The sequence below is a fragment of the Zophobas morio genome, unplaced genomic scaffold (genome assembly GCF_036711695.1).
Source record: "Zophobas morio isolate AGI-343-1 ecotype UQ-CSIRO unplaced genomic scaffold, CSIRO_AGI_Zmor_V1 ptg000031l, whole genome shotgun sequence".
NCBI lineage: Eukaryota > Metazoa > Arthropoda > Insecta > Coleoptera > Tenebrionidae > Zophobas > Zophobas morio.
In genome coordinates this window covers 7,390,365-7,417,336 of record NW_026972136.1, presented here as the reverse complement: position 1 = coordinate 7,417,336, position 26,972 = coordinate 7,390,365, and the positions used below count along the sequence as shown (strand labels likewise).

Here is a 26,972-nt window from a genome sequence, read left to right as displayed (position 1 = left end):
TGACTAAGTGAATCTCATGAAATCTCCTAGCAAGCGCTTTATCTAAACAATCTCATGACTGTCAAATTGTGTTAGAAGCAGTAACGATTAAAATCCTAACATGAACTGTGAATTTGCAAACAATAAATCAAATTAGCGTCGGTCGAAAATTCGCATATTTCCGATTAGAAAATATTTTTTCTAACTACCAAACCAACTAAACTTAATCTAGCTTCTTTAAGGTGTCTTTTCGCTCACACCACGCAAACAACAGTCAAGTGTCACCCCTCTACAATCAGGCGCGGATACAGGATTTCGTTTAGGGGGGGGGGCAATTTTTGTGAGATTTTACCTATCTCCCAGAAATTCGTTCTAAACAAAAAAAATTATAAAATTTTAAATAGTATACTCTTTTTCACATAACATGGGTGACATTTGGTTGTTTTCGTTACACGTATAGTGTACAGTAGAACCAAAGATTAAGGAAAGTACTTTCTTTAATCTTTGGTAGAACCTCGATAATCCGAATTAATTGGGAAAAAGGTGTGTTCGGAATAACGATTTGTTCGGATCAGCGATTTTCCCAAAAATCTGAAAGGAAATTGAACAACAACTTCATACACAGTTGAAAACAAACTTCAAGAAATAAACCTTAATTTTATTAAACAAAATTAAAGAATTCTTAAGCAACAATGGACAATAGATACATTCTAAAAAAATATTACTCCGTGACTATAAACATCTTTTTGGAATCAACACGCCGGGATCTATACCCTGAATTTTTTCAGAATTTTTAGACGAATTTTTCAAAAATGAAATTTTCCATTATGTATTTTCGACGATTTTCGAAATTTAACTAAATACATTTTCTTGTAGATTTTGGGCCTCAGAAGTCACTTCTGGCTTTTTTTTTCCAGATTCGTCTAGTTGAAATACTTATGGCAATTTTTTAAAATTTCGAAAAATTCGAATTTCACACCGAATTTTCGAAAATATTGCTCGGTTACCATTAACAGCGTACATATATCCGTGAATTTTTTTCAGAATTTTTAGGAAACTTTTTCAAAAATTGAAATGTTCCTCATGCAAATTTCGACCCATTTTCGACGATTTTCGAAATTTACCTACCTAAATACCTTTTCTTGCAGATTTTGGGCCTCCTTTCTTCGATAACTTCAACCTTTTTTCCAGAATTAGTTAATTAATTCAGTGCATTGAAATATGGCAATTTTTAAAAATTTCAAAATACTTATTCCATACAATATATGTAGAAAGATCTTGCGTCATTTTTGCAAGTAGGTGCGTGTTTCCAAATTCAGTTTGGTTGCAGAGTTTTTGTTCGAATTAAAGAACCAATGACTTCAAATAGCCTCTGTTCGGATTACTGGATGTTCGGATAATCATGAATTCGGATTGTAGAGGTTGTAGGTACTGTATTTACAAAATGAAATGCGAAATTTTGAAATTGGTCAAAATAAAGCACCCATTGCCCCCCCCCCCCCCGGATCCGCGCCTGTCTACAATACAAAGGAACTATCAACCCTCTCACTAGATACTCCCCAGAAATTCCCTAGACGAGCTATCAACTACCAGAAAAGAACTAGACTTGTACATAGTTGCCTATGTTTAACGATTCTCTTTATTATTTGTTTTTTTTTTTTCCAAATTTAAATTATTCAATTGCAATTCCGCGCCGTTGTTTTTTTTTTCAGTGCGAAATTTTAATTCAAATTTGGTCACCACAATGTAACAATATAAATAGGTCATATAGGTAATCTTTGTCAAGAATTGCAAAATACATGTACATTTCGTAGCTGAGATAAAAGACCAACGATCACAGTTTTAATATTTAATTAATTAACGGAAGTTGCTTGACCATCCATGAATATGTTTCTATTTGAAGGCAACAAAAACTATATTTAACTGTCCAAATACTAGAAATGTAATCTAAAATATTTTATCTAACAAATTTCCAAAGCACCTAACTACCTCTGCGCTAATTCCTTGATAATTTTACTGATAAGCCGCAGCCAGGTACTGTTTTTCCAAAGTACTGGTCTATGTACATTTTTACATATTCTTCAGTAAAGAAACCTGTTATAAAATAATTTATTGAAAATTTTCGAAAAATATGACCTAGTATTTCCCCCCCAGAACGTGTATTATATTTTCTTGCAAATTGCCAGCCCTAATATCCTGCGAGATCCTGAATAGCGGTACCAACTAACAGTACCCAAATTGGACCCATGTAACCTGTGTACTATAGAAACAATTGAAATTTAATATTAAAAAGTTATGTTGGCAACATCCGACAAGATGCGACAATTTAATATGACAGGGACCTCTAAAGTACGTAACTTGGTGTTTTTTGGATAACATCATCTATCAGTAGGTGTGGGCAATAATCTTTCATAAGGTGTTTTCGTACTAATACCACACTGGTTGGTCAATTTTTTCCACGTGACTACAACAACAGCGACGTGATTGGACTTTATCCCGACAGCTTTAACCCGGTAAACTACAGTACAAAAAAAGCCCATTGCATCGAGAAAACATTCCTGTTGTAAACCAATCAACATTTTCTAAATATCATCGCAAATTAATAAACAAACGTGAAATATCGGACTTTCCTCGCTCATTCTAGCCTAACGAAATTAAAAATTACCGCAATTAACTACTTTCTTAGCAAGTCGACTATTTAAATGAAACCATAACGCTAGAAAAAGCCACCAGCTCTTGGAAATCGTGTTTAATTGCGCATAATTAACAAATTATAACGTTACTTTCCGACCCATAAATCACCATCACGACGTCTAGGGCTGGCACCGGCGGCCCGATAACGACGCTCTTATCAGTTTGAGTCGAAAACCAAACACACCAAACAGATCCAGAGTAAACATCGACGCCCAGTTCCGAGACACTTTGGGTAATCCAAGTTCTCCGAATTGTCAATCCACCCGCCTTGTCTTAAACTTGGGAAGCCCACCGCGGTGACAGTTATGACAGCAGTTCAAAGCTTCCCGCCAAGCGTAGCGTGCTTCGGGATTTACGAGGCCGGCCGTAAAAACGCTCAGTAAAAATCGGCGGTGATATGTGTTAGTCACGAACGCAAATGTTGCATTTTCCTGCCGGTTTGACGGCGAAATTCGCACGGAAATTATTAAATTTAGTAAAAATCCCAGCGCGCAACTCGTCCGGACTCGACCATTTTTCCTATCGGCCAGTGGCGGTGCCCCAGTAATAGAAAGTGATGTGGTCGTGTTGGTGTTTTTTTTCGTCGCACCGATGATGATTTATTGCCGTTTTCACGCTTTATTTTTACTTTTAGTCGGTTGCGACAATGCGAAAATGTAAAAACCTGCCCTGCACAGTGCAATAAGTGAAAACGCGGCGTCCAACACACTTTTGTTTACGTGAAATGGAAAGTGATATTTGCCTTCTCTATCACAATATGATCTCATCACCTAAAAGTTAATAATAATTTCTAGTGTGTGTTATCGGTTTTGTGCGATTTGCGAAACGACTGGTGGTTTTTAATATGAAGAAGCAATTTTTCCGGGTCAAACAACTCGCCGACCAGACTTTCCTCAGGTAATAATAACCCCTCGAACATAACCCAACTTGCGATTTTCCAAATCGCCGATTTCCCCCTGGCGAGTCGTGGAAGTTTATCAAGCCGCCTGCGATAAACAAACGACGACGACGTCAAGTTTGAGGTTATGGGCACCTACACCCTTCAAGGTTTCCAATTGAGACAACAATATAATGATCTGATTGCTTCTACTTATCCCATTGTATCCAAATTAACCCAATTATGCGCGTTCCGTTAATGACGGTCTTCGATGTTGCAGGGCCGACAAAAGCGAAGTCTTGAACAATGAAGAACTTCAAGTGGCTGATCAGAAAATCGAATACCTACGGACGGCCCTGACCGCCATAGTCAAACACATACCGCATTCGGGGCAGAATAACGACATCGACAAGAGAGTCGTAAGTGTCTTCAACCCAGTTGCTGCTGTGAATTCTCGAACGAAAAGTTTGGTTTTCTCGGTGGGGGGCAAGTTTTGAGTTAGGCTATGTTTGTATCACTTCTGAAAGCGTTTGTTCTCTCATCGCCTTGTCCTCCTAGAGGTAAAAACAGTTGTGAAAACGAGAGTTGAGAAATCTGTCTGATTTGTTTATTCAGCAGGAAAACATCTTGTTCAGATGAAAGTGAGGATTGTAATTTTTTCAGAAACCTGTTCAGTGATACAGATTGGATGCAAAAAGTACGAATTCACCAATAATAAAATCTGGAAGGGTTAAAACTAATTAATATGTTGAATTAAAATTCCAAAACGACACAGAATTGGGGAAACTTTGTAAAAGAATTATTTAGACGCACGTCTAAGTTTGTTTTCCCGCCGTATCACAGTTTGTAAAGTACGGAAATGTCCATTTATAATAACCTTTGAAATTTTTGGACTAAGTATTGGGTAGTTTAGGTCCACTTTAAGAATATTGCGAAAATGATAAAACGGTAATCAAAGTTTGTCAACCATCCCCACCAAAAAACTTTGTTAAAGTCTCATTTAAAATTTATATTGTGACGTACTCCTGTTTCTGTGGTTTAATAGTGTGTGCATATTATTAACCTTGCACATATAGGTGATTGTACAAAAAATGTAGCCAAATAATTATTATGATTTTTTTTTCAAAAATTAAGACAGGTTTAAGTAGCATTTACTTCGCAAAATTTTAAGACGACGTCATTAAATTGGTGGTGGGGATGATCAGACACATTTTGGTTAGCGTTTGACCATCTGCATAATATTCCTAACATACATGTAACATTTCACGACGATCAGTTCGGATTTTTGGAGATTATCTGTTTAATAAAAGACCAATACACGCCAGATAGACAGACAGACCGACGGAAACAGGAGATCTATTTTTTATAATCTAGGAGTTACGCAAACGCCTGAGAAGTAAAAATAAAACGAACTTTATTGAAATTTCGTGAGGTGCTAACACTGATTTAATGACTAATCCCTTCTAGAATATTTATGACGTCATCCCAAAAAATTATTAAGTATATGTTTGTTTAATAACGTGCTTTAAGAGGCAGTGTTGTTTATGTCGCACAAATTGTCTCAAAATAATTAGTGGATAAAGCAGTTTATTTGACCGATTAAATAAAAAACAACACATTTAATTTTTTCAAAATTCTGGGACGACTGTTGTGGTTATTAAAATTATGTTGTAGGTTTTAAAATTGGTGTATTGCTATTTTAATTCGATTTAAATCAAGCGATTTTTTTAATTCTTGTTTTCTTAAAGTATGTATAGTAATCGACCGTCTGTCTGTCTGCCTGTCTGTCTGTCTGTCTGTCGGTCTGCCGTCTGTCCGAATTTTTGTTAGACCGATTGTTGTCATATTTTATATGTCGTGCAGGTGGTCAAATGCTAATCAAAATTTGGCTAACCATCTATATCTAAATTTACACTTGTAAATATTATTCAAATTTTATAAAATAGGATACCTCTGCATATGTGGCTTATGAATCTGTGTTGAGTTTTTACCTTAGACATTCATATTTGAAAACTTGCAGGAGTTTTAACGTTATCCTAGGCATGGTAAATTGTTAATTGGAATTTTTTCGTTTAGGAAATGATAACGTCATTTTATAATTTTTCCGAATAAATGTTTCTTAAATTTAATAGGATTACATACACTGAGCTGGGGAAGTTCTGTCGAGATAACTTTGAACCAATTTTTTCTAATTTTATGAGCAAGCAGAAGCCACGCCTACCCACACCTTCTTTGTTCCAGTGAGTAGCAGGTTTTAGCCCCGCCCACCCACCCTTTTATTTCTTAGAGGATATGTCATTTACCAAAATATATTTTATCTTAATAAGTACTTGCCCGCCCACCTGCCCTCCATTTTCTTAGAAGGCATGTCGTCTGCCATAATCAGTCTTATCTTAACAACTACTAGCCCCACCCACCCACCCCTTCTTCGTTCCAGTGATTACTCTGAATATTGTTCTGTCCTATCTTGCCAAATTTAACCCCGCCCGCCCATCCTTTCTTTCTTAGAGGATGTCATTTACCAAAATCAGTCTTATCTTAACAAGTACTGAAAGAACGGGTGAGTGGGCGGGGCTAAGTTTAACTTTTTCCTACAGAATCTTTTATGAGCAAGTTGTAGCCCCGCCCACCCACTCCCTTTTCATTCCAGTGATTCCTCTTAATATAATTATATTAAGTCATTTAGCAAAATCAATCTTATCTTAACAAGTACTAGAGAATCCTTGTTGAGTTTTTTTTACCCTTTTGGGAAAAAATCAAAATTGTGTAAGAATATTTTACAATTTTACTTTGAAATTGCAGAAACTGAATGCTGTGAAATCTTTCAAATAATTTAAGTATGTAAATCGTCCATCAAAATTTGTCTCATATTAAAATTTTGCCCAATAAACGTCTTCAAATTTACGAGTGTTTTTGGAAAAAAACTGAGTGCTTAATTAATTAGTCAATTAATTAATTAGTCCTGCTTTAAGGAGACAAATCATTGAAATTTCATTTTATTTTAACTGTTGATGCTTGTAATTTGAACCTGCTTAATAGTCGAATTCTTTCTAAATGTAAACATAAACAGTCAAGCATGTTCTGGGAAATTGCGAATATCTATTTATATTTTTACTTCCCGAGCGTAAGTGATCGCTCGTTTCCTTCTTTATATAATAATCATAAAATAAGAATTATAATGTTCATAACATTTTGTTAATAATTTTAGTCCTCTGTTTTGAGAAGACAATGCAACATTTTCGAAAAAATCGCTGCGAAATGCGAATTTTTGAAAATTTCAAAAATTTTGAAATTTCAACGGTCGATTCTGGAAAAACGGTTACAGGTATCAAAAAAGCGAAGCCGGATTTGAGTTCTAGAGCTCGGAATCTACAAGAAAATGTGTTTAGTTGAGTTTCGAAAATGTCAAAATTTTTGCGAAATTTGAAGAAGGGGGGACCATTAAAAAATTTTAATTTTAAAAAAGTTGTCTGAAAATTATGAAAAAATTCTGAGACGTAGATCTCGACACGCTGATTCCAAAAATATAGCATGTTGATGGTCACGAAGCAACATTTTCGAAAAATCGCTGCGAAATGCGAATTTTTGAAAATTTCAAAAATGTCGAAATTTCAACGCTCGATTCTTGCAATTACACTCCACCTCTCGGTCTAACAACGAATGAAAAATTCATCACAAATGAGATCGGGGCGGGTGGGCGGGGCTTAATCTTTGTTTATTCTTTAATGTATAGCATTTTCTTTCAACAACAATAATACACATGTTTTCAGTTTCTTGTGGGGAAAAGACAACTTCGTATATAAAGAAAAAAATGGATAAAATATAAGCCCCGCCCACCCACCCCATCTCAATTGTGATGAATATTTTATTCATCGTGAGTTGAAGGAGCGGAATTTAGTTGCAAAACCCTCATTTTTCTACAAGAAATTACCATATGAAATATGTTTTTAAAAGGATAGAATTTTTTAGAGAAATAATATGTTACAATTAAACTCCGCCCTTCGGTCTGATTAGGAATGAAAAACTCATCACAATTGACATCGGGGTGGGTGGGTGGGGCTTAATCTTTCTTTTCTTTTTCTTTTTGTTTTTTCTTTATATACACAGTTTTCTTTCAACAATTTTTTCCCGCAAAGAACAAGAGATATAATAAAAAATATAAAGTCAATCTATGATTCAGTAATTTAGGACTGTACTCCTAATGTAAGTCACGTAGAATACTTTCTCGCTTTTGTCGAAAAACTGAAAAATCTAAAATTTGAAAAATTAAAAATTGAAAACGCGTGAAATTTCAAACCGAAAAACTGCAAAATGCAAAAATTGAAACGTCCAAAAGTTGGAAAGTCGGTAAACTGGAAAATTTGAAAATGAAAACTCGAAGAGATATCGCAAAATTGTAGAAAAAAAACCGAAAACTTGAAAAATTGCGCTTTAAAAAAACAAAAAGTTATAAAATTGGAACATTGAAAAATTGTAAAAATAAAGAAAATAAAAAACTGAAACGAAAAATTGCAAATGGAAAAATTAAAAACTGAAAACTGGAGAAATTCAAGTCCAAAAATTGCAAAATCCAGAAATTGAATTGAAATGTTGAAAAATTGAAAAATTAAATTTAAACTTCAAAACTCGAAAAAATGAAGGAACAAAAAAATGAAAAATTGAAGAAAAAATTCAAGTCAAATAAGATCCGGGAAGAGGTTTCAGAGAATTTATTTGGCTGCACTTCAGGGGCGAGGGAAGTTCTGTTGAAATAACCTTCGACTAATTTTTTTATTCAAGTAATCTTAGACCTACTAGACCGATTGTAGTCAAATTTTTGTATGTATATTAGAAATATCATGTAGATGGTTAAACGCTAACCAAAATTTTTCTAATCATCCCCACCAACAACGTGATAACATTCCTTCAAATTTTTTCGTAAAAAATAGTAAATAAAATTTTCTTTTGATTTCTTACTTCTTTTGTTTCCTTGACGTTTCATGACTCCTAGAGTTCGAAAAAATAATCTCCCGTTTCCGTGTGTTTGTGTTTGTCTATCGTCTCTAGTCTACGACGATTTTATAAGACAGATAATCTCCGAAATTATTGGAGTGATTGTTTATCAAGTTTTACGTGCATTTTAGGATTAGCATGTAGATGGTAAAATGATGATCAAAATTTGTTTGATAATCCCGACCAACAATTTGATGACGTCACTTAAAAAAATTGCGTAATAAATGTTGTTTAAATTTTATTTATTTATTTATTTATTTTATTTATTTTATTTATTTTATTTATTTTATTTATTTTCCAACGGGGTTACACCCAATTACAGGAAAAATATAAATGGAAACTGAACAAAATTAAAAATTAAAAATTAACAATTAACAATTACAAGAAAGTAAAACTAAAAAGAAAAAAAAAATTCTATCCATATAATGATTGCTTAACACAACTAACAATTTTGTTAATCGAGTCAAAATTTATATCGCATAAGTGTGAAATTTGATTGAAATAACTACACATAATATTAACTGGAGATCTTCTTAAAACGTTAGTTCTGTCAGCAGTACAATAAAATACGTGATTATGGCGTGCATTAATTCTTGGTACAAGAAAATTTAAATAGTGAAGCAATTCAGGGCAGTCTACTTGATTTCTAACTAAATAAACCAAAAATTTAATGGCGATAATAATTCGTCTTTTATGTAATGATAAAAAATTAAATCTTAATAATAATAACGAGTGGTCATATCCTCGACAAGGATAGACCCCATCCAAAAGAAAAGACATAAATTTTAAGAACAAGCGTTGAACCGATTCTATATGATCAATATGGTTTTGATAAATTGGAGACCAAATTAAGGCACCATATTCAATTCTCGATCTGACTAGTGCGAAAAATAGAGCCTGTAACGTGTCGACACGCTTAAAGTCACGACAATTTCTGTAAATAAATCCATACGTCCGAAAGCATTTGGAAACCATATCATTTATATGATCGACAAAACTAAGCTTACAATCAAAGAGGATACCAAGATCTTTAATAGACTCACATCGCTTAATTAAAGTACCATCTATATTGTAAGAAAAGAGTATATTATCATGTTTTCTTGAGTAAGTTACGATGGAGCATTTATCAAGATTTAAGTAAAGTCGATTTACTGAGCACCAATTAACAACAGCTGTTAAATTGTTTTGTAGATTTAGACAATCCTGTATCGAGTTGATTTGGAAGAAAAGTTTTAAATCATCTGCAAACATTAACTTTTTGCAAGAGATGTTATCAACGATATCATTAATAAAATATAAAAATAAAAGTGGTCCAAGGTTAGATCCATTTTATAAAATAAGATGATCCTATGCTTGTGGTTTATGAATCCGCCTCGAATTATTTAATTTATAGGGGTTATAAAAAATAAAATTAATTCGTAGACAAAACTACGGAACCGATGACTTCAAAATTTTAAAGCTATTTGTTATCCCCTCCAAACAATTAATTACGTCATTTCAGATTTTTTTTTAAGCAAATCTTACGTGAAATTTATAGCGTGGTATGTTCCTTTAGTTGTTGCTTAATAGTGTACTCCAGCTTTTAATCGTACTTATTATAGATGTATCAATAAATAAATAAATAAGTACAATATTTAGAATGTAATTTTACAATTTGACACTACGTTGCGAACTTCCTTGAGATTTTGATAAGACATCATATTGATTTAGTGATTAGGATGACAGAATATCGATTAAAAGTATTTCTTCATATCGTTCGTATTTTCTTGGTTTTTCTATTTATGCAATACAAAAATCCCGATTTTTCTTTTTACTACTTACCGAGCATAAGCCAAGGAAGTATTGTAATAGGGTCCATCGACATTTCATTGCTCCTAGAGTGCGTTTTCGTCTGTTTGCCGTCGTGTGTCATTTTTTATTAGACAGGTAATCTCGGAAACTACTGGACTGATTATTGTCACATTATATACATATGTTAGGAATATTGTGTAGATGGTACACCGCCAAGCAAAATTTGTCTAATCATCTCCAGCATCAATGGAATGTCGTCATCTCCAAAATCTACAATAATAATTATTTAAATTTTATAAAATAACATACTCCTACACTTGTGGTTTATGAATTCGCGTTGACTTTTCACCCCAGACATCCCGACTTAATTAGACCCTCACCCAACCTTTCGTATTTGCAGAGAAAATGCACCGAGCACCACCTCGGAACCGTGTTCCAGGAGCTCACCGCCCGCAAGAACGAGGCGGGCGACCCCCAGGAGTACCTCAACGAGCTCTTCAGCCCCATAATCGGAAAGTGCGGCTTCGTGCAGCTGGATTTAGCAAAAGTTTACGCAGAATACGAGAAGCAAGTAGAAGAATTAGTTAGTGCCCCCATACATTCGTTGCTTGATGGGGAATTCCGAAATATTTTAAAACAAAAGCGCAATCTTTCTAAATATATTCTAGATAAGGATTCGGCAAGCAATAGGTATAATGTAAGTTTGAGGGGGCGCTTTTGGGGTCGTGTTTGATCGGTGCGGTTGCAGGCCACTAAAAAAGAAGCTTTAAGGGATGACATGGAAGAGGCTGATTATAAAGTAGAACAAAGTAGGGACGCTTTAGCTTATGAAATGTTTAGTTTGCTGGCGAAGGAGAACGACTTGTCGGGGTACATGCTGCAGATTTTGAAGTGTCAGAGGGCGTATCATGAAAGTGCCTTAAATAATTTGAAGGATGTGATTCCTCAGCTCGAGAAGCAGATCGGTAAGTTGATAAATTAAGCTATTTTTCATGAGATCGCGTTGGAGATTTCGTTTTGAAAACTGATTTGTTCAAGAATAATAAGCAGTGATTATTTTTGAACTATTTATGTTCCATTTTATGTTATATCGAGCCGCAATCGCAGAAGGAACTAAAATTAGGGATTGTCCTTGGGTGTGTGGTCAGGAAAATATTAATCACCATTATAAATGTCATTGCAAGGGATAAAATATCACCACTTTGAAGTATTTTTGTATTTAAGTAGGTTTTAGCGTTCCCCGGTTCTGATATTTTGTGATAAACTTTGGCTTCCTTACTGGTTCATATTTATTATAATTTACTCTCGTTCCACAAAAACGGTTATTGTTCATTTTTAGAAAGATTATTTTAATTACGTTTCGGTAATTATCCTGCATTCTGGTATTTACGTTGCGTCAGCGGCATTTACTTTGTCTACATCCTGATGTTCGAGTGTTTATTTATCACGAATCGCTATTTTAAATTTGTTAACATATTTTTTACATATCGTGTACATTTTTTTAATCTTGATTTATATATTCGAGTTGAATTAAAATTACAAATTAAGTCTGATTTTTTCGTATCTTTAAATGAAAAATCGATGTAGTCTAAATTGGAAATTAGAAAGAGTGGTATGTGGGTCAATCCACAACACAGTGAATTTTTTGATGGTGAAAATGGCGTATTAAATATTCAAATTAATAAATTAGTGTTAAATCTTACACCTTCACGTACTGTGTGAATCGTGCTTATTTAAAATAATATTACGTAGTTAATTTTGTTTGTCGTCAGTTTTTGTTAATGTTATCAGTGTTTACGTGGTCGCTTTTTATCCATCCGTAACTGACTCATTAAAGTTAATATCTGGGATAATTTTATTTAAAAATACCATTATTTTATTGTTCCAAGCTTTTTGAGTAAAGTAAACTTCAAACACCTGCAAAATTAAAAATTGAAGTCACTCAAAGATTTTTCCTTGAGATAGTTTCACCGGTTATCGTCAAACAATCCACTTACGATGAACATTTTATCGGTCTCGTCATTCCGAACTCTGGGAAATATTTTTCGATAGCGTCTGATTCAGATATAATAACATTTTTGTTTCCGCTGATTTTTATCAATTGTTTCCACGTGGTGTGCTCAACACATGTTGTTTTATTTGTAATTTCTTTATAACTCGCTTTTCTCGATTTAATTCACTTTTACGAGGCATAAAATTAGTATAAATACTGTCGTTTTTTATATTGCATTATGCTATGTACTTTCTCTCTCTCACGCAGATTATGTATGTGTGTTAATGCTGCAGTTTTATCATCGAAATTTATGGTGTTATTATTTCGTTTTTTGGCATTGTTCACAGTCGTTTTATTTTTAGAACGACTTAAGATAACATTGGCTGTAATCTGTTAAAGCCGTAAAATCGTCAGCAGGAAATATATTTTAAATTAAAATGAATGATTTTTGATGTTTATTTTTGGTGGTAACAATAATTAATATACATCAGAATATCGATTAACGGAAAATTTTGTAGATACCAATTTCCATAATATTAAAATACAATCCCTACAAAAATTATGTATGCTATGCAGTGAATGTATCCTCAAATGATTTTGGCATTTTGTCGTTTCTTCCATTTATTTGAATGGCTTTAATTTTCTACTTACTGAGAAAATTAAATTGTAGTAAAAAGTAGTTGTTTGTTTTAGAAAACACAAGTGATAATATGATGTGTTCCAGCTCGAGCGAATCAGTTGTTTTGCTAAGCACATGAGATAATTATAGGGAATTCAAGAGGTGGAACGTGTGATTTCGTGATGAGTTGATGACATAACTTCGTGTTTTACCAAGAATTTAATAAATGTTGACTAAAAAGTAGTAATCAATAATTACTTAACATTGTTGACATTGGGAGGTTCAGGATGTTTTTCCGCTCTAATTGTTCCCAGTAGTACAATAAGGTTATTATTTGCTTCCATGTGTGCAGGCAAAACGTAATAAGACAGTCAGTAATATACATTTGGTGATAAAAGAAAAGCTGTTTTTTTCTGTCTACCAACTTAATCTTATGTAAGTATAATTTAAATGAATGATAGTCTGCGGTAATTATTCATTAACAGCGTTCTTGTTGTCTTTCTTTGTCATAAACACCGTTGTACGTTTTATGTGAAGATTGTATCACTTCGAAAACCAGATCTGAAAAATATCCGTTTTTAAAAGTTTTAAACGGTAAATTTATCTTCCGGTTATAAAATGTATAATTGAAAGCTTAAGACAAATATTCCGCTGCCGCTGTCCATCTGTGACGTCGTTTTCACTTTTAGATTCATTGTTCGAGAAATCTGTCGTGGAACGATGTACAACTTCGTAGACAATTAATTTTGCGTAGAATAATACCTAAATGGTGACAATAAAACTTCCTAGTTTTCTAAATATTTAAATAATGTTTTACTTTCTGATAGTGGGTTATCAGTAACTATTAACTATTATAAAATAACGTCTTAGGCATCCAGATTTTTAGAAAATAAATCGAAATTGTAGGACATTTTACAATTAAAGTTTTAAATTGCAAAATCGAGTGCTTCGAAATCTTGTGAACGTTTTAAGGTTAGCTGAAACATTGGACATCCTTAATCAAAATGTATGTATTGTTAATTAAATGTTAAATAGCAACAGACCTGAACTTGTAGTTTATGAATCCGTTTGGAGAAAAATCAAAATTGTATTTCAGTTTTTCGAATTTTCTATTTTGCGTCTTTTCGTTGTCTAGCTTTTTCAACTTTCGATCTCACAGTTTTTCGATATTTTAGTTTTGGAATTTTCCATTTTTTTTATTCTTCGATTTCTCAATTTCTCCTTTTACGATTTTTCAATTTCTCAATTTTTGACGTTTCTAGATTTACAATTTTTCGATTTTTCCGTTTTTCAATTTTTCAATTTTTCTTTCATTTTTCAATTTTTCAATATGCCAATTTTGGAGTTTTCCTAATTTTTCGTCATTTCAGTTTTGGAATTTTACAATTTCTCTTTTAGATTTTCGGTTCTTCAGTTTTCTAATTTTTCAATTTTTTAAAATATTTCACGATTTCTCGGTTTTTCAATTATTCGACTTTCCGATTTTTCGATATTTTAATTTTTCAATGTTTCAGTTGTGAGATTTTTCAATATTTCGATTTTTAAATTTTAGATATATTTTTGGATTTTTTGATGTTTCGAATTCTCCATTTTTCAATTTTTCAATATTTCTAGTTTTCAATTTTTCGAATTTTTCAGTTTTTTAATGTTTCGTTTTTATTGATATTTCGATTTTTCGATTTCTCGAATTTTTAATCTTTTGGTTTTTCGATTTTTCAGTTCTTTGGTTTTTGAAATTTTTTATTTTTGAAATTTTTGATGTTTCAATTTGTCGACTTCTCGGTTTTAGGTTTTTCGATTTCGCGGTGTATCGGTTTTCTTTTATTTAAAATTTTTAACTTTCCGATTTAATTAAAAAGAATCCAGAATCCAGAACTTTCCGATTTTTCGATGTTGGCCTATTTCAATTTCACAGTTAGCGATTTTTCCAATTTTCGATGTTTCGATTTTTCAGATTCTCGATTCTTCAATTTCCTGAGTTTTCAATTTTTCTATCTCTTAAATTTTGGATTTCTGATTTTCAGCATCTCGATTTTTAAATGTTAGATTTTCTTAATTTTTGGATTTTTTTTGTTTCGATTTTTCGATTTCTCGATTTTTCAATTATTCGACTTTGCGATTTTTGGATATTTTAATTTTTCAGTGTTTTAAAAAATCGATTCCACGATTTTTCTATTTATTTTATTTCTTCGATATTTCTATTTATCGACTTTTCGAATCCATTTATAGATCTTTTGTTTCAGTTTTGGATTTTTCAATATTTCGATTTTTAAATTTTCATATATCTTTTGGATTTTTTGATGTTTTCAATTTTTCAATATGTCTAGTTTTCAATTTTTCGAATTTTTCAGTTTTTAATGTTTCGTTTTCTGGATGTTTCGATTTTTCAACTTCTCGATTTTTTACTTTTTCGATCTTTTAATGTTTCAATGTTGGCCCTTTTCAATTTTGCGATTTTTTCATTTTCCAATGTCGATGTTACGGTTTTTCAGATTCTTGTTTCTCCAGTTTTTTGAGTTTTTAATTTTTCGACTTTTTCAATTTTGGATTTCGGATTTTTCAATTTTTCGATTTTCAGCTTCTCGATTTTATGTTAGATTTTTAATTTTTTCAATTTTTGGATTTTCTGTTTCGAGCTTTCGATTTTTAAAATTCGGTTATTTTAATTATTAAATTTTTTAAATTTTAGATTTTTCGATTTCTCGATTTTCGGTTCTTCAGTTTTCAAATTTTTCAATTTTTCGATTTTTTAAATTATGGATTCACGATTTCTCGGTTTTTCAGTTAAGTATTCGACTTTTTAATTTTTCAAATTTTTAAAAAATCGATTTCACGACTTTTCGATTTATTTTATTTCTTCGATATTTCTATTTATCGACTTTTTAAATTTTGGCATCTGGTTTTCGATTTTCAAAATGTTTCAACTTTTCGATTCAATTTCTAGATTTCTCAATTTTTTGATATCTCAATTTTTCAGTGCTTCAGTTTTGGGATTTTTCAATATTTCGATTTTTAAATTTTACATGTATCTTTTGGATTTTTTTCAATATTTCTAGTTTTCAATTTTTCGAATTTTTCAGTTTTTTGATGTTTCGTTTTCTCGATCTTTCGATTTTTCGACTTCTCGATTTTTTACTTTTTCTGTTTTTCATTTTTCCGATAGTTTAATTTTTGAATTTTAAAGATTTTAGACTTTTAGATTTTTCAATTCTTTGATATTTTTATTTTTCAATTTTTCGAATTTTTAAGTTTTCGATTTTTTAAAATTTTGATGTTTCGATTTGTCGACTTCTCGGTTTTAGGTTTTTCGATTTCACGATTTATCGGTTTTCTTTTACTTAAAATTTTTAAATTTCTGATTTTTCTGTTGGCCTATTTCAATTTTTCAGTTTTGAAATTTTTCCAATTTTCGATGTTTCGATTCTCGATTCTTCAATTTTCCGAATTTTCAATTTTTTCAGTTTTTGTTTTTTTTTTTTGTTTCGATTTTTCGATTTTCAATTTTTGGTTATCTTAATTCTTAAAATTTTTAAATTTTAGGTTTTTCGATTTCTCCATTTTTTAGTTCTTTGTAATTTTTTATTTTTCAATTTTTAACTTTCCAATTTTTCGATTTTGGCCTGTTTCGATTTCTTAATTTTTCGATTTTCCAATCTATCGATTTTTCAATTTTTCAATTCCCAATTTTTCGGATTTTCGATTTTTCCATTTTCCAATTTTTCAATTCTTTAAAATTTTGCATTTTCGATTTTCCGGTTTTTCAGTTTTTCAGTGTTTCGATGTTTTGATGCTTCGATTTCTCGATTTTCAATTCATATATGTATATTTAAATCTTTCAGTTCTGCGATGTTTCTATTTTCCGATTATTCGAATGTTTAAATTTTTGATTTTTCAATTTTTCGGTTTCACAATCTTTTGATGTTTCTTGACATCTCGGTTTTTCGATTTTTAAAATTTTTCGACTTCAGTTTCTCGATTTTTCACTTTTTCGATTTTTAAGTTTTAGATTTATCGATTTTTCGATTTTTTTATCTTGCGATTTCTCCCTTTTTCAATTTTTTAATATTGTCAATTTTTAAAATTTGAAATTTTTCTATTTTTCGATTTTCAGCTTCTCGATTTTTAAATGTTAGATTCTTGATTTTTTTTCAATTTTTGGATTTTGATGTTTCGATTTTTCTATTTTCAATTTTTGAATTTTCGATGTCCCGGTTTTTTGATTTTTCAATGTTTCGATTTCTCGATTTTCAATTCTTACATATTTAAATTTTTAAGTTTTAGATTTATCAATTTTTCGATTTTTTTGTTACGATTTCTCCAATTTTCAATTTTTTAATATTCTGATTTTTGAATTTTTCAAATTTTAAATTTTTCTATTTTTCGATTTGTCAGTTCTTTGATATTTCTCTTTTTCAATTTTTCGATTTTTTAAATTTTAGATTTTCGGTTTTTCCATTTCTCGATTTTCAAATGTTGGATTCTTGATTTTTTTCAATTTTTGGATTTTGATGTTTTGATTTTTGGTTTTCAATTTTTGGTTTTTTTAATTCTTAATTTCTTTCAATTTTAGATTTTTCGATTTCTCGATTTTTTAGTTCTTTGATATTTTTATTTTTCAATTTTTCGAATTTTTAGATTTTTGTTTTTTAAGTTTTTTGATGTTTCGATTTCTCGATCTTTCAATTTTTCGAATTTTCCTATTTTTCCATTTACCGATTTTTTTTATTTAATTTTAAGTTTCCGATTTTTCAATTTTTCAATGTTTCAATTTTAAGATTCCCAATTTTTCAATTTCTCAATTTTTCAGATTTTCGATTTTTCCATTTTCCGATTTTTCAATTTTTTTAATTTCGATTTCCGGGTTTTTCGATTTTTCAATGTTTCGGTTCCTCGATTGTCAATTCTTAGATATTAAAATATTTCATTTTTCAATTTTTCGCTTTTTTAAATATTAAAGTTTTCGATTTTACAATCTTTTGATGTTTCTTGACATCTTAGTTTTTCAATTTAAAAAATTTTACGACTTCAATTTCTCGATTTCTCGATTTTTTATTTTTTCGATTTTGAAATTTTAGATTTATCATTTTTTGTTTCGATTTTACCATTTTTCAATTTTTTGATATTTTAATTTTTCAATTTTTAAAATTGAAACTTGTTCCATTTCTCGATTTGTCAGTTCTTTGATTATTATTCTCTTTTTAATTTTTCGAATTTTTAAATTGTGCGTTTTTCGATTTTACGTTTTTTTTTGTTTCGATTTTGCCCTTAAAAAATTTTCTGCAAGAGCAGGAATTTTTCACGAAAGCCGACTTTATTTTATACACCTATCCCCTGTTAACTTACCAGCCTTTCAGGAACTAGAATGAATTTCATATAATAATTTCCGAGAAAATTTTTCTCGAGATTAAAATTCTGCGCTTGTACCAACCCACGCCTGGATAGTTTTGGTTCATTCTAAATTAAAGATGTAGGAAAAACAATAAGGTAAACGATATGCGCAAATTAAAGCCAATCACAATTTACATTGTTACGACAACGCACCAAAAGTTGTATGGTCTAAATTGAAAAATAAATTTAGGAAACCTTTGAAAATGTATTTTGGGTTGGATTTTCGGCTTATAATCTTGAATCAACCTCGACTTTTTTTAAATATTTTTGACGTATACTGTTTATTCATATAACTTATTTGTTTGTCGCTTTTTCAGGTGATAGTTCAGTTAAACGCGTATACGGCATTCCACTCCACGAGCACCTGCGAGTGACGGGCAGAAGAATCGCCGCCCCACTCGACATCTGCATAACCCTCCTCCACCGCCACGGCCTAGAAGAAGAAGGCCTCTTCCGCATAGTGGGTAGTACCTCGCGTGTCAAAAGACTCAAATCCTCCATAGATGCCGGCTGTTTCTCCACCAAACTAATCCCTGAATACACAGACGTTCACGTTTTGGCCAGCGCCCTCAAACTCTATCTCCGCGAACTACCCGACCCTCTCCTTACTTCCAACCTCTACCACAACTGGATGCACTCGATGCAAAAACCCGAATCCGAAAGACTGGACATCGTCAAAGGTTTGATCGCCAAACTACCCGTCGAGAACCGGGAGAATCTAGCCCTACTGATTCAGTTCCTCAGCGAACTGTCGCGGCATCCCCAAAACAAGATGAACCCTAGCAACATAGCCATAGTGATGGCGCCGAATCTGCTGTGGGACGGCGGCGAAGTGATGAACATGGGCAATTGCGCCGCCACGAACATGCTGGTGGAGCTGTTCATCAAAGAAGTCCAGACCTTATTCCCCGAAGACGTCGCAAAACTAGTGAGCTTCCCGTGGATGGACGACGACGGCTTCATCAAAACGACGGTGGAATTCAACGTGAGTTCCGAGAACGTGAGCGTCGCCGAAAGTCCCAAGCCCAGTTCGAGAAAAAAGAAAACCCCAGCTCCGGGTCCCCCCAACAGCATGGTCAGCAAAACCGACCAGGACTACATCCCCAACGACAAGAACGTCATGTCGGCGTCGTACCCGTCGGGCAGTTCCACCCTCAACCGCCCCCCGAAACCCAAAGAACCCGTCGTAAAGTGCAACAAGACCTCCGTCGGAGTGAACACCGACGACAGGAGGATGAGCTTGCACCAGGAGGACACGCACAAGAACGACGTCAGCAAAACGGCGCCTCTAGTCAGTTTAGATAGTAGTAAGACTGTCGCTCATAAGGTCATCACCGAACCGGCGACGCCAGTCCAAGTTTCTAAAGCCAAACCTGTACAGCCAGTGATCGCACAAAACGCTTGTGATAATAAAAATTTTAAGACGACGATAACGCACCCTGTGACCGACGGCGGCGTGACGCCGGTCCAGAAGCCGGTGGCGGCGCCGAGGTCCATCGACGGAGTGACGAGGAGCTCGTCGATCAAGATCGAGCTGAGGCAGGAGGTGCCCGAAGTGCAGCTGAGAAAGCCGGAAATCACGGCAGCGAAACCTGAGGTGGGTAGTTTGGCGCAGTCGGTAGGAACAAAAATTCCGTTTAGGTACAGTACGATAGGTAGGTATTTGTAGGCACAGCTAAAAATAATAATAACATACTTGAGTTAATGTCAGCTGGATCCAAGAATTTCTTTCTGGCACATTTTTTGTCGTTTGTTTTGTAGTTTTTAAACGCCTTTTTTTCCTCGCTTTTTTGACTAACTTTGATTTGTCACTTTTTGTAGTCTTTTTCGTCGCTTTTTATTGCGGGTTTGGCAGTTTTTTTGACCCCTTTTTTCGCCGTTTTTCTCTTTTTGACGTGACAACGTCTTATAATTCGATTGAGCCAGCTGCACGCACGAAAAAACATGACTCATGCGGCGTTACCTCGCTCTGAGGCGTTCCATGTGACTCATGCGGCGTTACCTCGCTCTGAGGCGTTCCATGTAAGGCTTGAAGTGCAAGCGAGAAAATCTAACTTGATCAATTTCATTGTGATTTCTAATTACCTCCTTCTCTATATACATACAAATCTATTAAACAAATGAAATTAAAATTTTCTTTTGAAAAATGCTACCATTCCATCAGTATTTTCTTAAGACGTTGTCACGTTCAACTATCGTCAGTAAACCGACTTTACAGACAACCGATTTTTTGTCTTGCTTTTTTTGCCATTTTTTTAAATAGCATTTTCAGTTGGGTTTTTTGGCACATTTTTTATGGCTTTGTATATTTTTTGGTGGATTTTGTTTTTGTGTTTTATCAATATAGTGTTTTTTGGCGCGTTTTTTGGCGTTTAGTTTTTTTACAAATTCCGTGTTTTTGGCGACTTTTTTTGTTGTTTTTATCCCCCTTTTTTTCTCACTTTCTTGACCACCCTGTTTTAATTTACCCTTTTTTGACATTTATGCTTCGCATTTTTGTTTTTTTTTTTAACCTTATTTTTTGACCTCATTTTTAACTACCTTTTTTGAGTTACACATTTTTTATTTTGGCCCTTTTTATTCTTTTTTTGTTTTTTGGACCCCTTTTCTTCGTCTTTTTGTGTTCTCTGTTTTTCGACTTTTTTGTGAACCTGTTCTGTTTTGTTTTTATGACATAATTTTGTTCTGTTTTTGTTTTGTTTTTTATTGCTCTTTTGTGTTAACTTTTTGTTGACGTCTTTTTTTTGGGATTTTTTTTTTTAGTTAATCAATATATTAATTTTTTAGTCTTTCTGGCGTGTTTTTTTACCGCATTTTTATCTCGTGTTTTTAACTGCGTTTTTAGTAGTTTTTTGGGTACTTTTTTTTGCCGTTTTTGTCATCATGTTTTTGCCGCCCTTTTTTGTCGCTTTTTACTTCCCGAGCGTAAGCTAAAGAAGTATTCTAATCGCGTCCAACGGGTGACTCCCTACTTTTATGTTTTCTCGACGTTCCGTAACCCGTAGAATAGGCCTCTGCCGTCTTTCCGCGTCTGTGTCGATTTTTATTAGACAGATAATCTTCTAAACTACTGGACCAATTGTTATCAAATTTTCTATGTACATTAGGAATATCGTCAACAGTATGTCTCCGGATTGAAGAGGAAAAAAAACTTTATTTTTTATTTTACAAAAAAATGACAAGGGAATAATATTTTTTGCTTAATTCAAAATAAATATGTAAATCTACAATTAAAACTTTAATATTATCAGATTGTTCTTAAAATCGAAAAAGTAATGAAGGAACTTTTTTATTTTTAATTTTACACAAAAAATTGTTCGTTAATTTAATTCTTTCTTCTAGTGAACTCAATGCGGAGACACACTGTAGATGGTAAAACACTAAGCAACATTATTGTTTCTGAATCCGCGTTGAGTTTTTATTCTAAACATCCAGATTTTTGTAAAAAAAAAATAATCAAAATTGCACAACATTTTACAATTTAACTTTGAAATTTTAAAACTGAATGCTCTGAAATTTCGCAAACATTTTAAGGTTATCAGAGTTAATTAATTAATTAAATTAGTTATTTATTAATAAAAATTTATCCATTTTCTTGACCACTTTGTTTTAATTTATCATTATTACTTCGCATTGCTCGTTTTTTTTTTGCCTTTTGTTTGAACTTTTTTTTGGCCATTTTTTGTTCTTGTTTATGTTTTTTTTTCGTTCTTATTTTCTTTTTTTCTGCTCTATTTACACCTTTTTGGTCGCGTTTTATTTTTAAGTCGCATTTTTAGTAGTCTTTTTTGGCACTTGGTCTGCTGTTTTGTTTATCGCATTTTTTTGGAGTTCCGTCGAAATCACTTCAGTTCTTATGTAATGTTTTTAAGTACCTTTTTTTTGTTACTTTTTTTTGGTGCATTTTTTGTGGACTTTTGTTTTTTTGTGATTTATCAATGTATTTTTTCCCGCGTTTTTTGGCATATTTTCTTCGAATTTTCCGTGTTTTTGGCGACTTTTTTGTTGTTTTTCGTCTCACTTTTTTTTCACTTTCTGGACTATTCGGTGGCCTTTTTTGGCATTTTTGCTTCGCATTTTTGAGTTTTTGTGAGCTTATATTTTGTCTCCATTTTTTTGCCACCTTTTTCTTGTCGACTTTTTAGATACACTTTTTTTCAGTTGCACATTTTATGACCTTTTGATTTATTTTGGCCTTTTTTATTTTCTTTGTTTTTTTTTTTTGGTCCCGTTTTTTCGCCTTTTGTTTTGTCGTGGTTATTGTGGCGTTTTTTAATCACATTTTTTTTTGACACCTGCTCTGTTATTTTGTTTATGGCATATTTTTATCTTTTTTTTTGGTCTGTTTTTATTGCTCTTTTTGTTGAAATCTTTTTTTTGAGATTTTTTTTGTTAAATCAGTACATTCATTTTTTGCCGTCTTTCTGTCGGTTTTTTTTTATCGTTTTTGTCACAATTTTTTTGCCGTCCGTTTTTTATTGCTTTATATTTCCCGAGCGTAATCTAAGAAAGTATTGCAGTCGCGTCCATCGGGTGACTCGCTACTTTTATGTTTTCTCGACGTTTCGTGACCCCTAGAATACGAAAACACAGGTCTCTCGTTTCCATCTGTTTGTCTGCCGTCTGTCTGCGTCTGTGTCGATTTTTATTACACAGATAATCTTCTAAACTATCGGACCGATTGTTCTCAAATTTTGGATGTATATTAGGAATATCGTCTACAGTATGTCCCCGGATTGAGTTCACAAGAGAAAAAAAACTATTTTATATTTTACAAAAAAAAAAAAAAAAAATGACAAGAATAATATTTTTTGTTTAATTCAAAATAAATAAATCTACAATTAAAACTTTAATATTATCAGTAATAATAATAACATACTTGAGTTAATGTCAGCTGGATCCAAGAATTTCTTTTTGGCGCATTTTTTGTCGTTTGTTTTGTAGTTTTAAACGCCTCGCTTTTTTGACTAACTTTGATTTTTTTGTCACCTTTTGAAGTCTTTTTCGTCGCTTTTTATTGCGGGTTTGGCAGTTTTTGACCCCTTTTTTTCGCCGTTTTTCACTTTTGTCTTGTCTTTTCTGTTGCCATTTTTTTAAATAGCATTTTCAGTTGGGTTTTTTGGCACCTTTTTTATGGCTTTGTATATTTTTTGCTTGTCCGTATTTTGTTACATTTTTTGACGCCTTTTTTGTCGTTTATCAATCTATTGTTTTTTTTTTTGTCGCGTTTTTGGCGTTTTTTTTTCCCTTACAAATTCCGTGTTTTTGGCGACTTTTTCTGTTGTTTTTGTCCCTCTTTTTTTTCTCACTTTTTTGACCACCCTGTTTTAATTTGCCTTTTTTTGTGACCACATTTTGTGGCCTTTTTATTCCCTTTTTGTTTTTTTGAGCCCCTTTTCTTCGTCTTTTTGTCTGTTCTGTTTTTCGCCTTTTGTTTTGTCGTGGTTATTCTTGCGTTTTCTTTTTTAGATCACATTTTTATTCGACTTTTTTGGGAACCTGTTCTGTTTTGTTTTTAGCGCATATTTTTGTCCCCTTTTTTTGTCTATTATTTAATTAGTATATTAATTTTTACCGTGTTTCAATCGTGTTTTTTACCGCATTATTGTCTCGTGTTTTTAAGTGCGTTTTTTAGTCGTTTTTTTTTCGGGTACCCTTTTATGCCGCTTTTGTCACCATGTTTTTGCAGCCCCTTTTTGTGGCTTTTTACTTTCCGAGCGTAAGCTAATTGTACTTTTATGTTTTTTCGACGTTCCGTAACCCCTAGAATAGGCCTCTCGTTTCTCTGTCTGTCTGTCTGCCGTCTTTCCGCGTCTGTGTCGATTTTTATTAGACAGATAATCTTCTAAACTACTGGACTGATTGTTATCAAATTTTCTATGTACATTAGGAATATCGTCTACAATATGTCCCCGGATTGAAGAGGAAAAAAAAACTTAATTTTCTATTTTACAAAAAAATGGCAAGGGAATAATATGTTTTGCTTTATTCAAAATAAATATGTAAATCTACAATTAAAACTTTAATATTATCAGACTGTTCTTAAAATCGAAAAAGTAATGAAGGAATTTTTAATTTTACACAAAAAATTATTCGTTAATTCAAATATTTCAGCACATGATTCAATTCTAACTCGTAATTCTTTAATTTAATTTAATTCTCTCTTCTAGTGAACTCAATACGGAGACACACTGTAGATGGTAAAGCAGTAACCAACATTATCGGTTCTGAATCCGTGTTGAGTTTTTATCCTAAACATCCAGATTTTTGTGCAAAGAATCAAAATTGCATAACAACATTTTACAATTTAACTTTGAAATTTTTAAATTGAATGCTCTGAAATTTCGCAAACATTTTAAGGTTATCAGAGTTAATTAATTAATTAAATTAGTTATTTATTAATAAAAATTTAACCATTTTCTTGACCACTTTGTTTTAATTTATCATTATTACTTCGCATTGCTCGTTTTTTTTTTTGCCTTTTGTTTGAATTTTTTTTTGGCCATTTTTTGTTCTCGTTCATGGTTTTTTTCGTTCTTATTTTCTTTTTTTTTTCAGCTCTTTTTACGCCTTTTTGGTCGCGTTTTATTTTTAAAACGCATTTTTAGTAGTCTTTTGGCACCTGGTTTGCTGTTTTGTTTATCGCATATTTTTGTGCGCATTTTTTTGGAGAAGTTCTGTCGAAATCACTTCAGTTCTTGTGTAATGTTTTTAAGTAGCATTTTTTTTGTTACATTTTTTTTGGCGCCTTTTTTGTTGACTCCTGTTTTTTTTTGTGATTTATCAATGTATTGTTTTTTCCCGCGTTTTTGGCTTTTTTTTTTCGAATTTTCCGTGTTTTTGGCGACTTTTTTGTTGTTTTTCTTCTCCCTTTTTTTCACTTTCTGGACTATTGTGTGGCCTTTTTTGGCGTTTTTTTGACATTTTTGGGTTTTTGTGACATTTTTTGTCCCCGTTTTTTTTGTCAACTTTTAAAATACATTTTTTTTTTGTTGCACATTTTGTGACCTTTTGATTTATTTTGGTCCTTTTTATTTCCTTTTTGTCTTTTTTGTGCTCTTTTTTTCGCCTTTTGTTTTGTCGTGGTTATTGTGGATTTTTTTTAGATCACAATTTTTTTGGTACCTGTTCTGTTGTTTTGTTTATCGCATATTTTTGTGCACATTTTTTTGCAGAAGTTCTGTCGAAATCAGTTTCAATCAGTCCTTACGTAATATTTTTAAGTACCATTTTTTTTGGCGCCTTTTTTGTTGTCTTCTGGTTTTTTTGTGATTTATCGATGTATTGTTTTTTCCCGCGTTTTTTGCATTATTTTCTTCGAGTTTTCTGTGTATTTGGCGACTTTTTTGTTGTTTTTCGTCTCCCTTTTTTTTCTCCCACTTTCTGCACTATTCTGTTTTAATGTGGCCTTTTTTTTGGCATTTTTGGGTTTTTGTGACCTTATTTTTTATCCCTATTTTTTTGCTACATTTTTTTTTGTCAACTTTTAAAATACATTTTTTTTAGTTGCACATTTTGTGACCTTTTGATTTATTTTGGCCCTTTTTATTTTCTTTTTGTTTTTTTTTGGGACCTTTTTTCGCCTTTTGTTTTGTCGTGGTTATTGTGGTTTTTTTTTAGATCACAATTTTTTTTGGCACCAGTTCTGTTGTTTTGTTTATCGCATATTTTTGTGCGCATTTTTTTGAGAAGTTCTGTCGAAATCACTTTCGATCAGTCCCTATGTCATGTTTTTAAGTACCGTTTTTTTGTTACATTTTTTGGCGCCTTTTTTGTTGACTTCTGTTTTTATTTATTTTTTTTTTTTTTGTAATTTATTAATGATTTTTTTTCCCGCGTTTTTTGGCATTTTTTCTTCGAATTTTTCGTGTTTTTGGCCACTTTTTTGTTGTTTTTCGTCTCCCTTTTTTTCACTTTCTGGACTATTCTGTGGCCTCTTTTGGCATTTTTGCTTCGCATTTTTGGGTTTTTGTGACCTTATATTTTGTCTCCCTTTTTTTGCCACCTTTTTCTTGTCGACTTTTTAAATACATTTTTTTTGTGGCACATTTTTTGACCTTTTGATTTATTTTGGTCCTTTTTATTTCCTTTTTGTCTTTTTTGTGCCTTTTTTTCGCCTTTTGTTTTGTCGTGGTTACTGTGGCTTTTTTTTAGATCATAATTTTTTTGGCGCCTGTTGTGTGCATTTTTTTGAGAAGTTCTGTCGAAATCACTTTCGATCAGTTCTTATGTAATGTTTTTAAGTACGATTTTTTTGGCGCCTTTTTTGTTGACTTCGGTTTTTCTTTGTGATTTATCAATGTATTTTTTTCCGCGTTTTTTGGCATTTTTTCTTCGAATTTTCTGTGTTTTTGGCCACTTTTTACTTCCCGAGCGTAAGCAAAGTATTGTAATCGAGTCCGTCGGCCGACTCTCTAGTTTTACGTTTTCTCGATCTTTCAAGACCCCTAGAAGACGAAGAAATAGGTCTCCCATTTCCGTCTGTCTGTCCGTCTGTCCGTCTGTCCGTCTGTCCGTCCGTCTGTCCGTCTGTCCGTCTGTCCGTCTGTCCGTCCGTCTGTCCGTCCGTCTGTCCGTCTGTTGTCCCGGATTTTTATTAGACAGATAATCTCCGAAAGTACTCGACCGATTGTTGTGAA

The 26,972-nt window shown here is 32.5% G+C and overlaps 1 protein-coding gene across 2 annotated transcripts in view; it reads left to right on the top strand.

Moving 5' to 3' along the window:
• Nucleotides 1-2,894: 2,894 nt before the first annotated feature.
• LOC135139252 (rho GTPase-activating protein 44) overlaps nt 2,895-26,972 on the top strand; it is a 28,029-nt gene continuing 3,951 nt past the window's right edge. The window contains exons 1-5 of one of the 2 annotated variants that reach the window (XM_064069416.1): nt 2,895-3,570; nt 3,831-3,969; nt 10,734-11,030; nt 11,082-11,298; nt 18,651-19,988. In XM_064069416.1, the coding sequence (XP_063925486.1) occupies nt 3,518-3,570; nt 3,831-3,969; nt 10,734-11,030; nt 11,082-11,298; nt 18,651-19,988 (2,044 nt within the window). In that variant the 5' untranslated portion in view covers nt 2,895-3,517. The remainder of the gene's footprint in view (nt 3,571-3,830; nt 3,970-10,733; nt 11,031-11,081; nt 11,299-18,650; nt 19,989-26,972) is intronic. The other variant, XM_064069415.1, reaches the window with a different exon arrangement.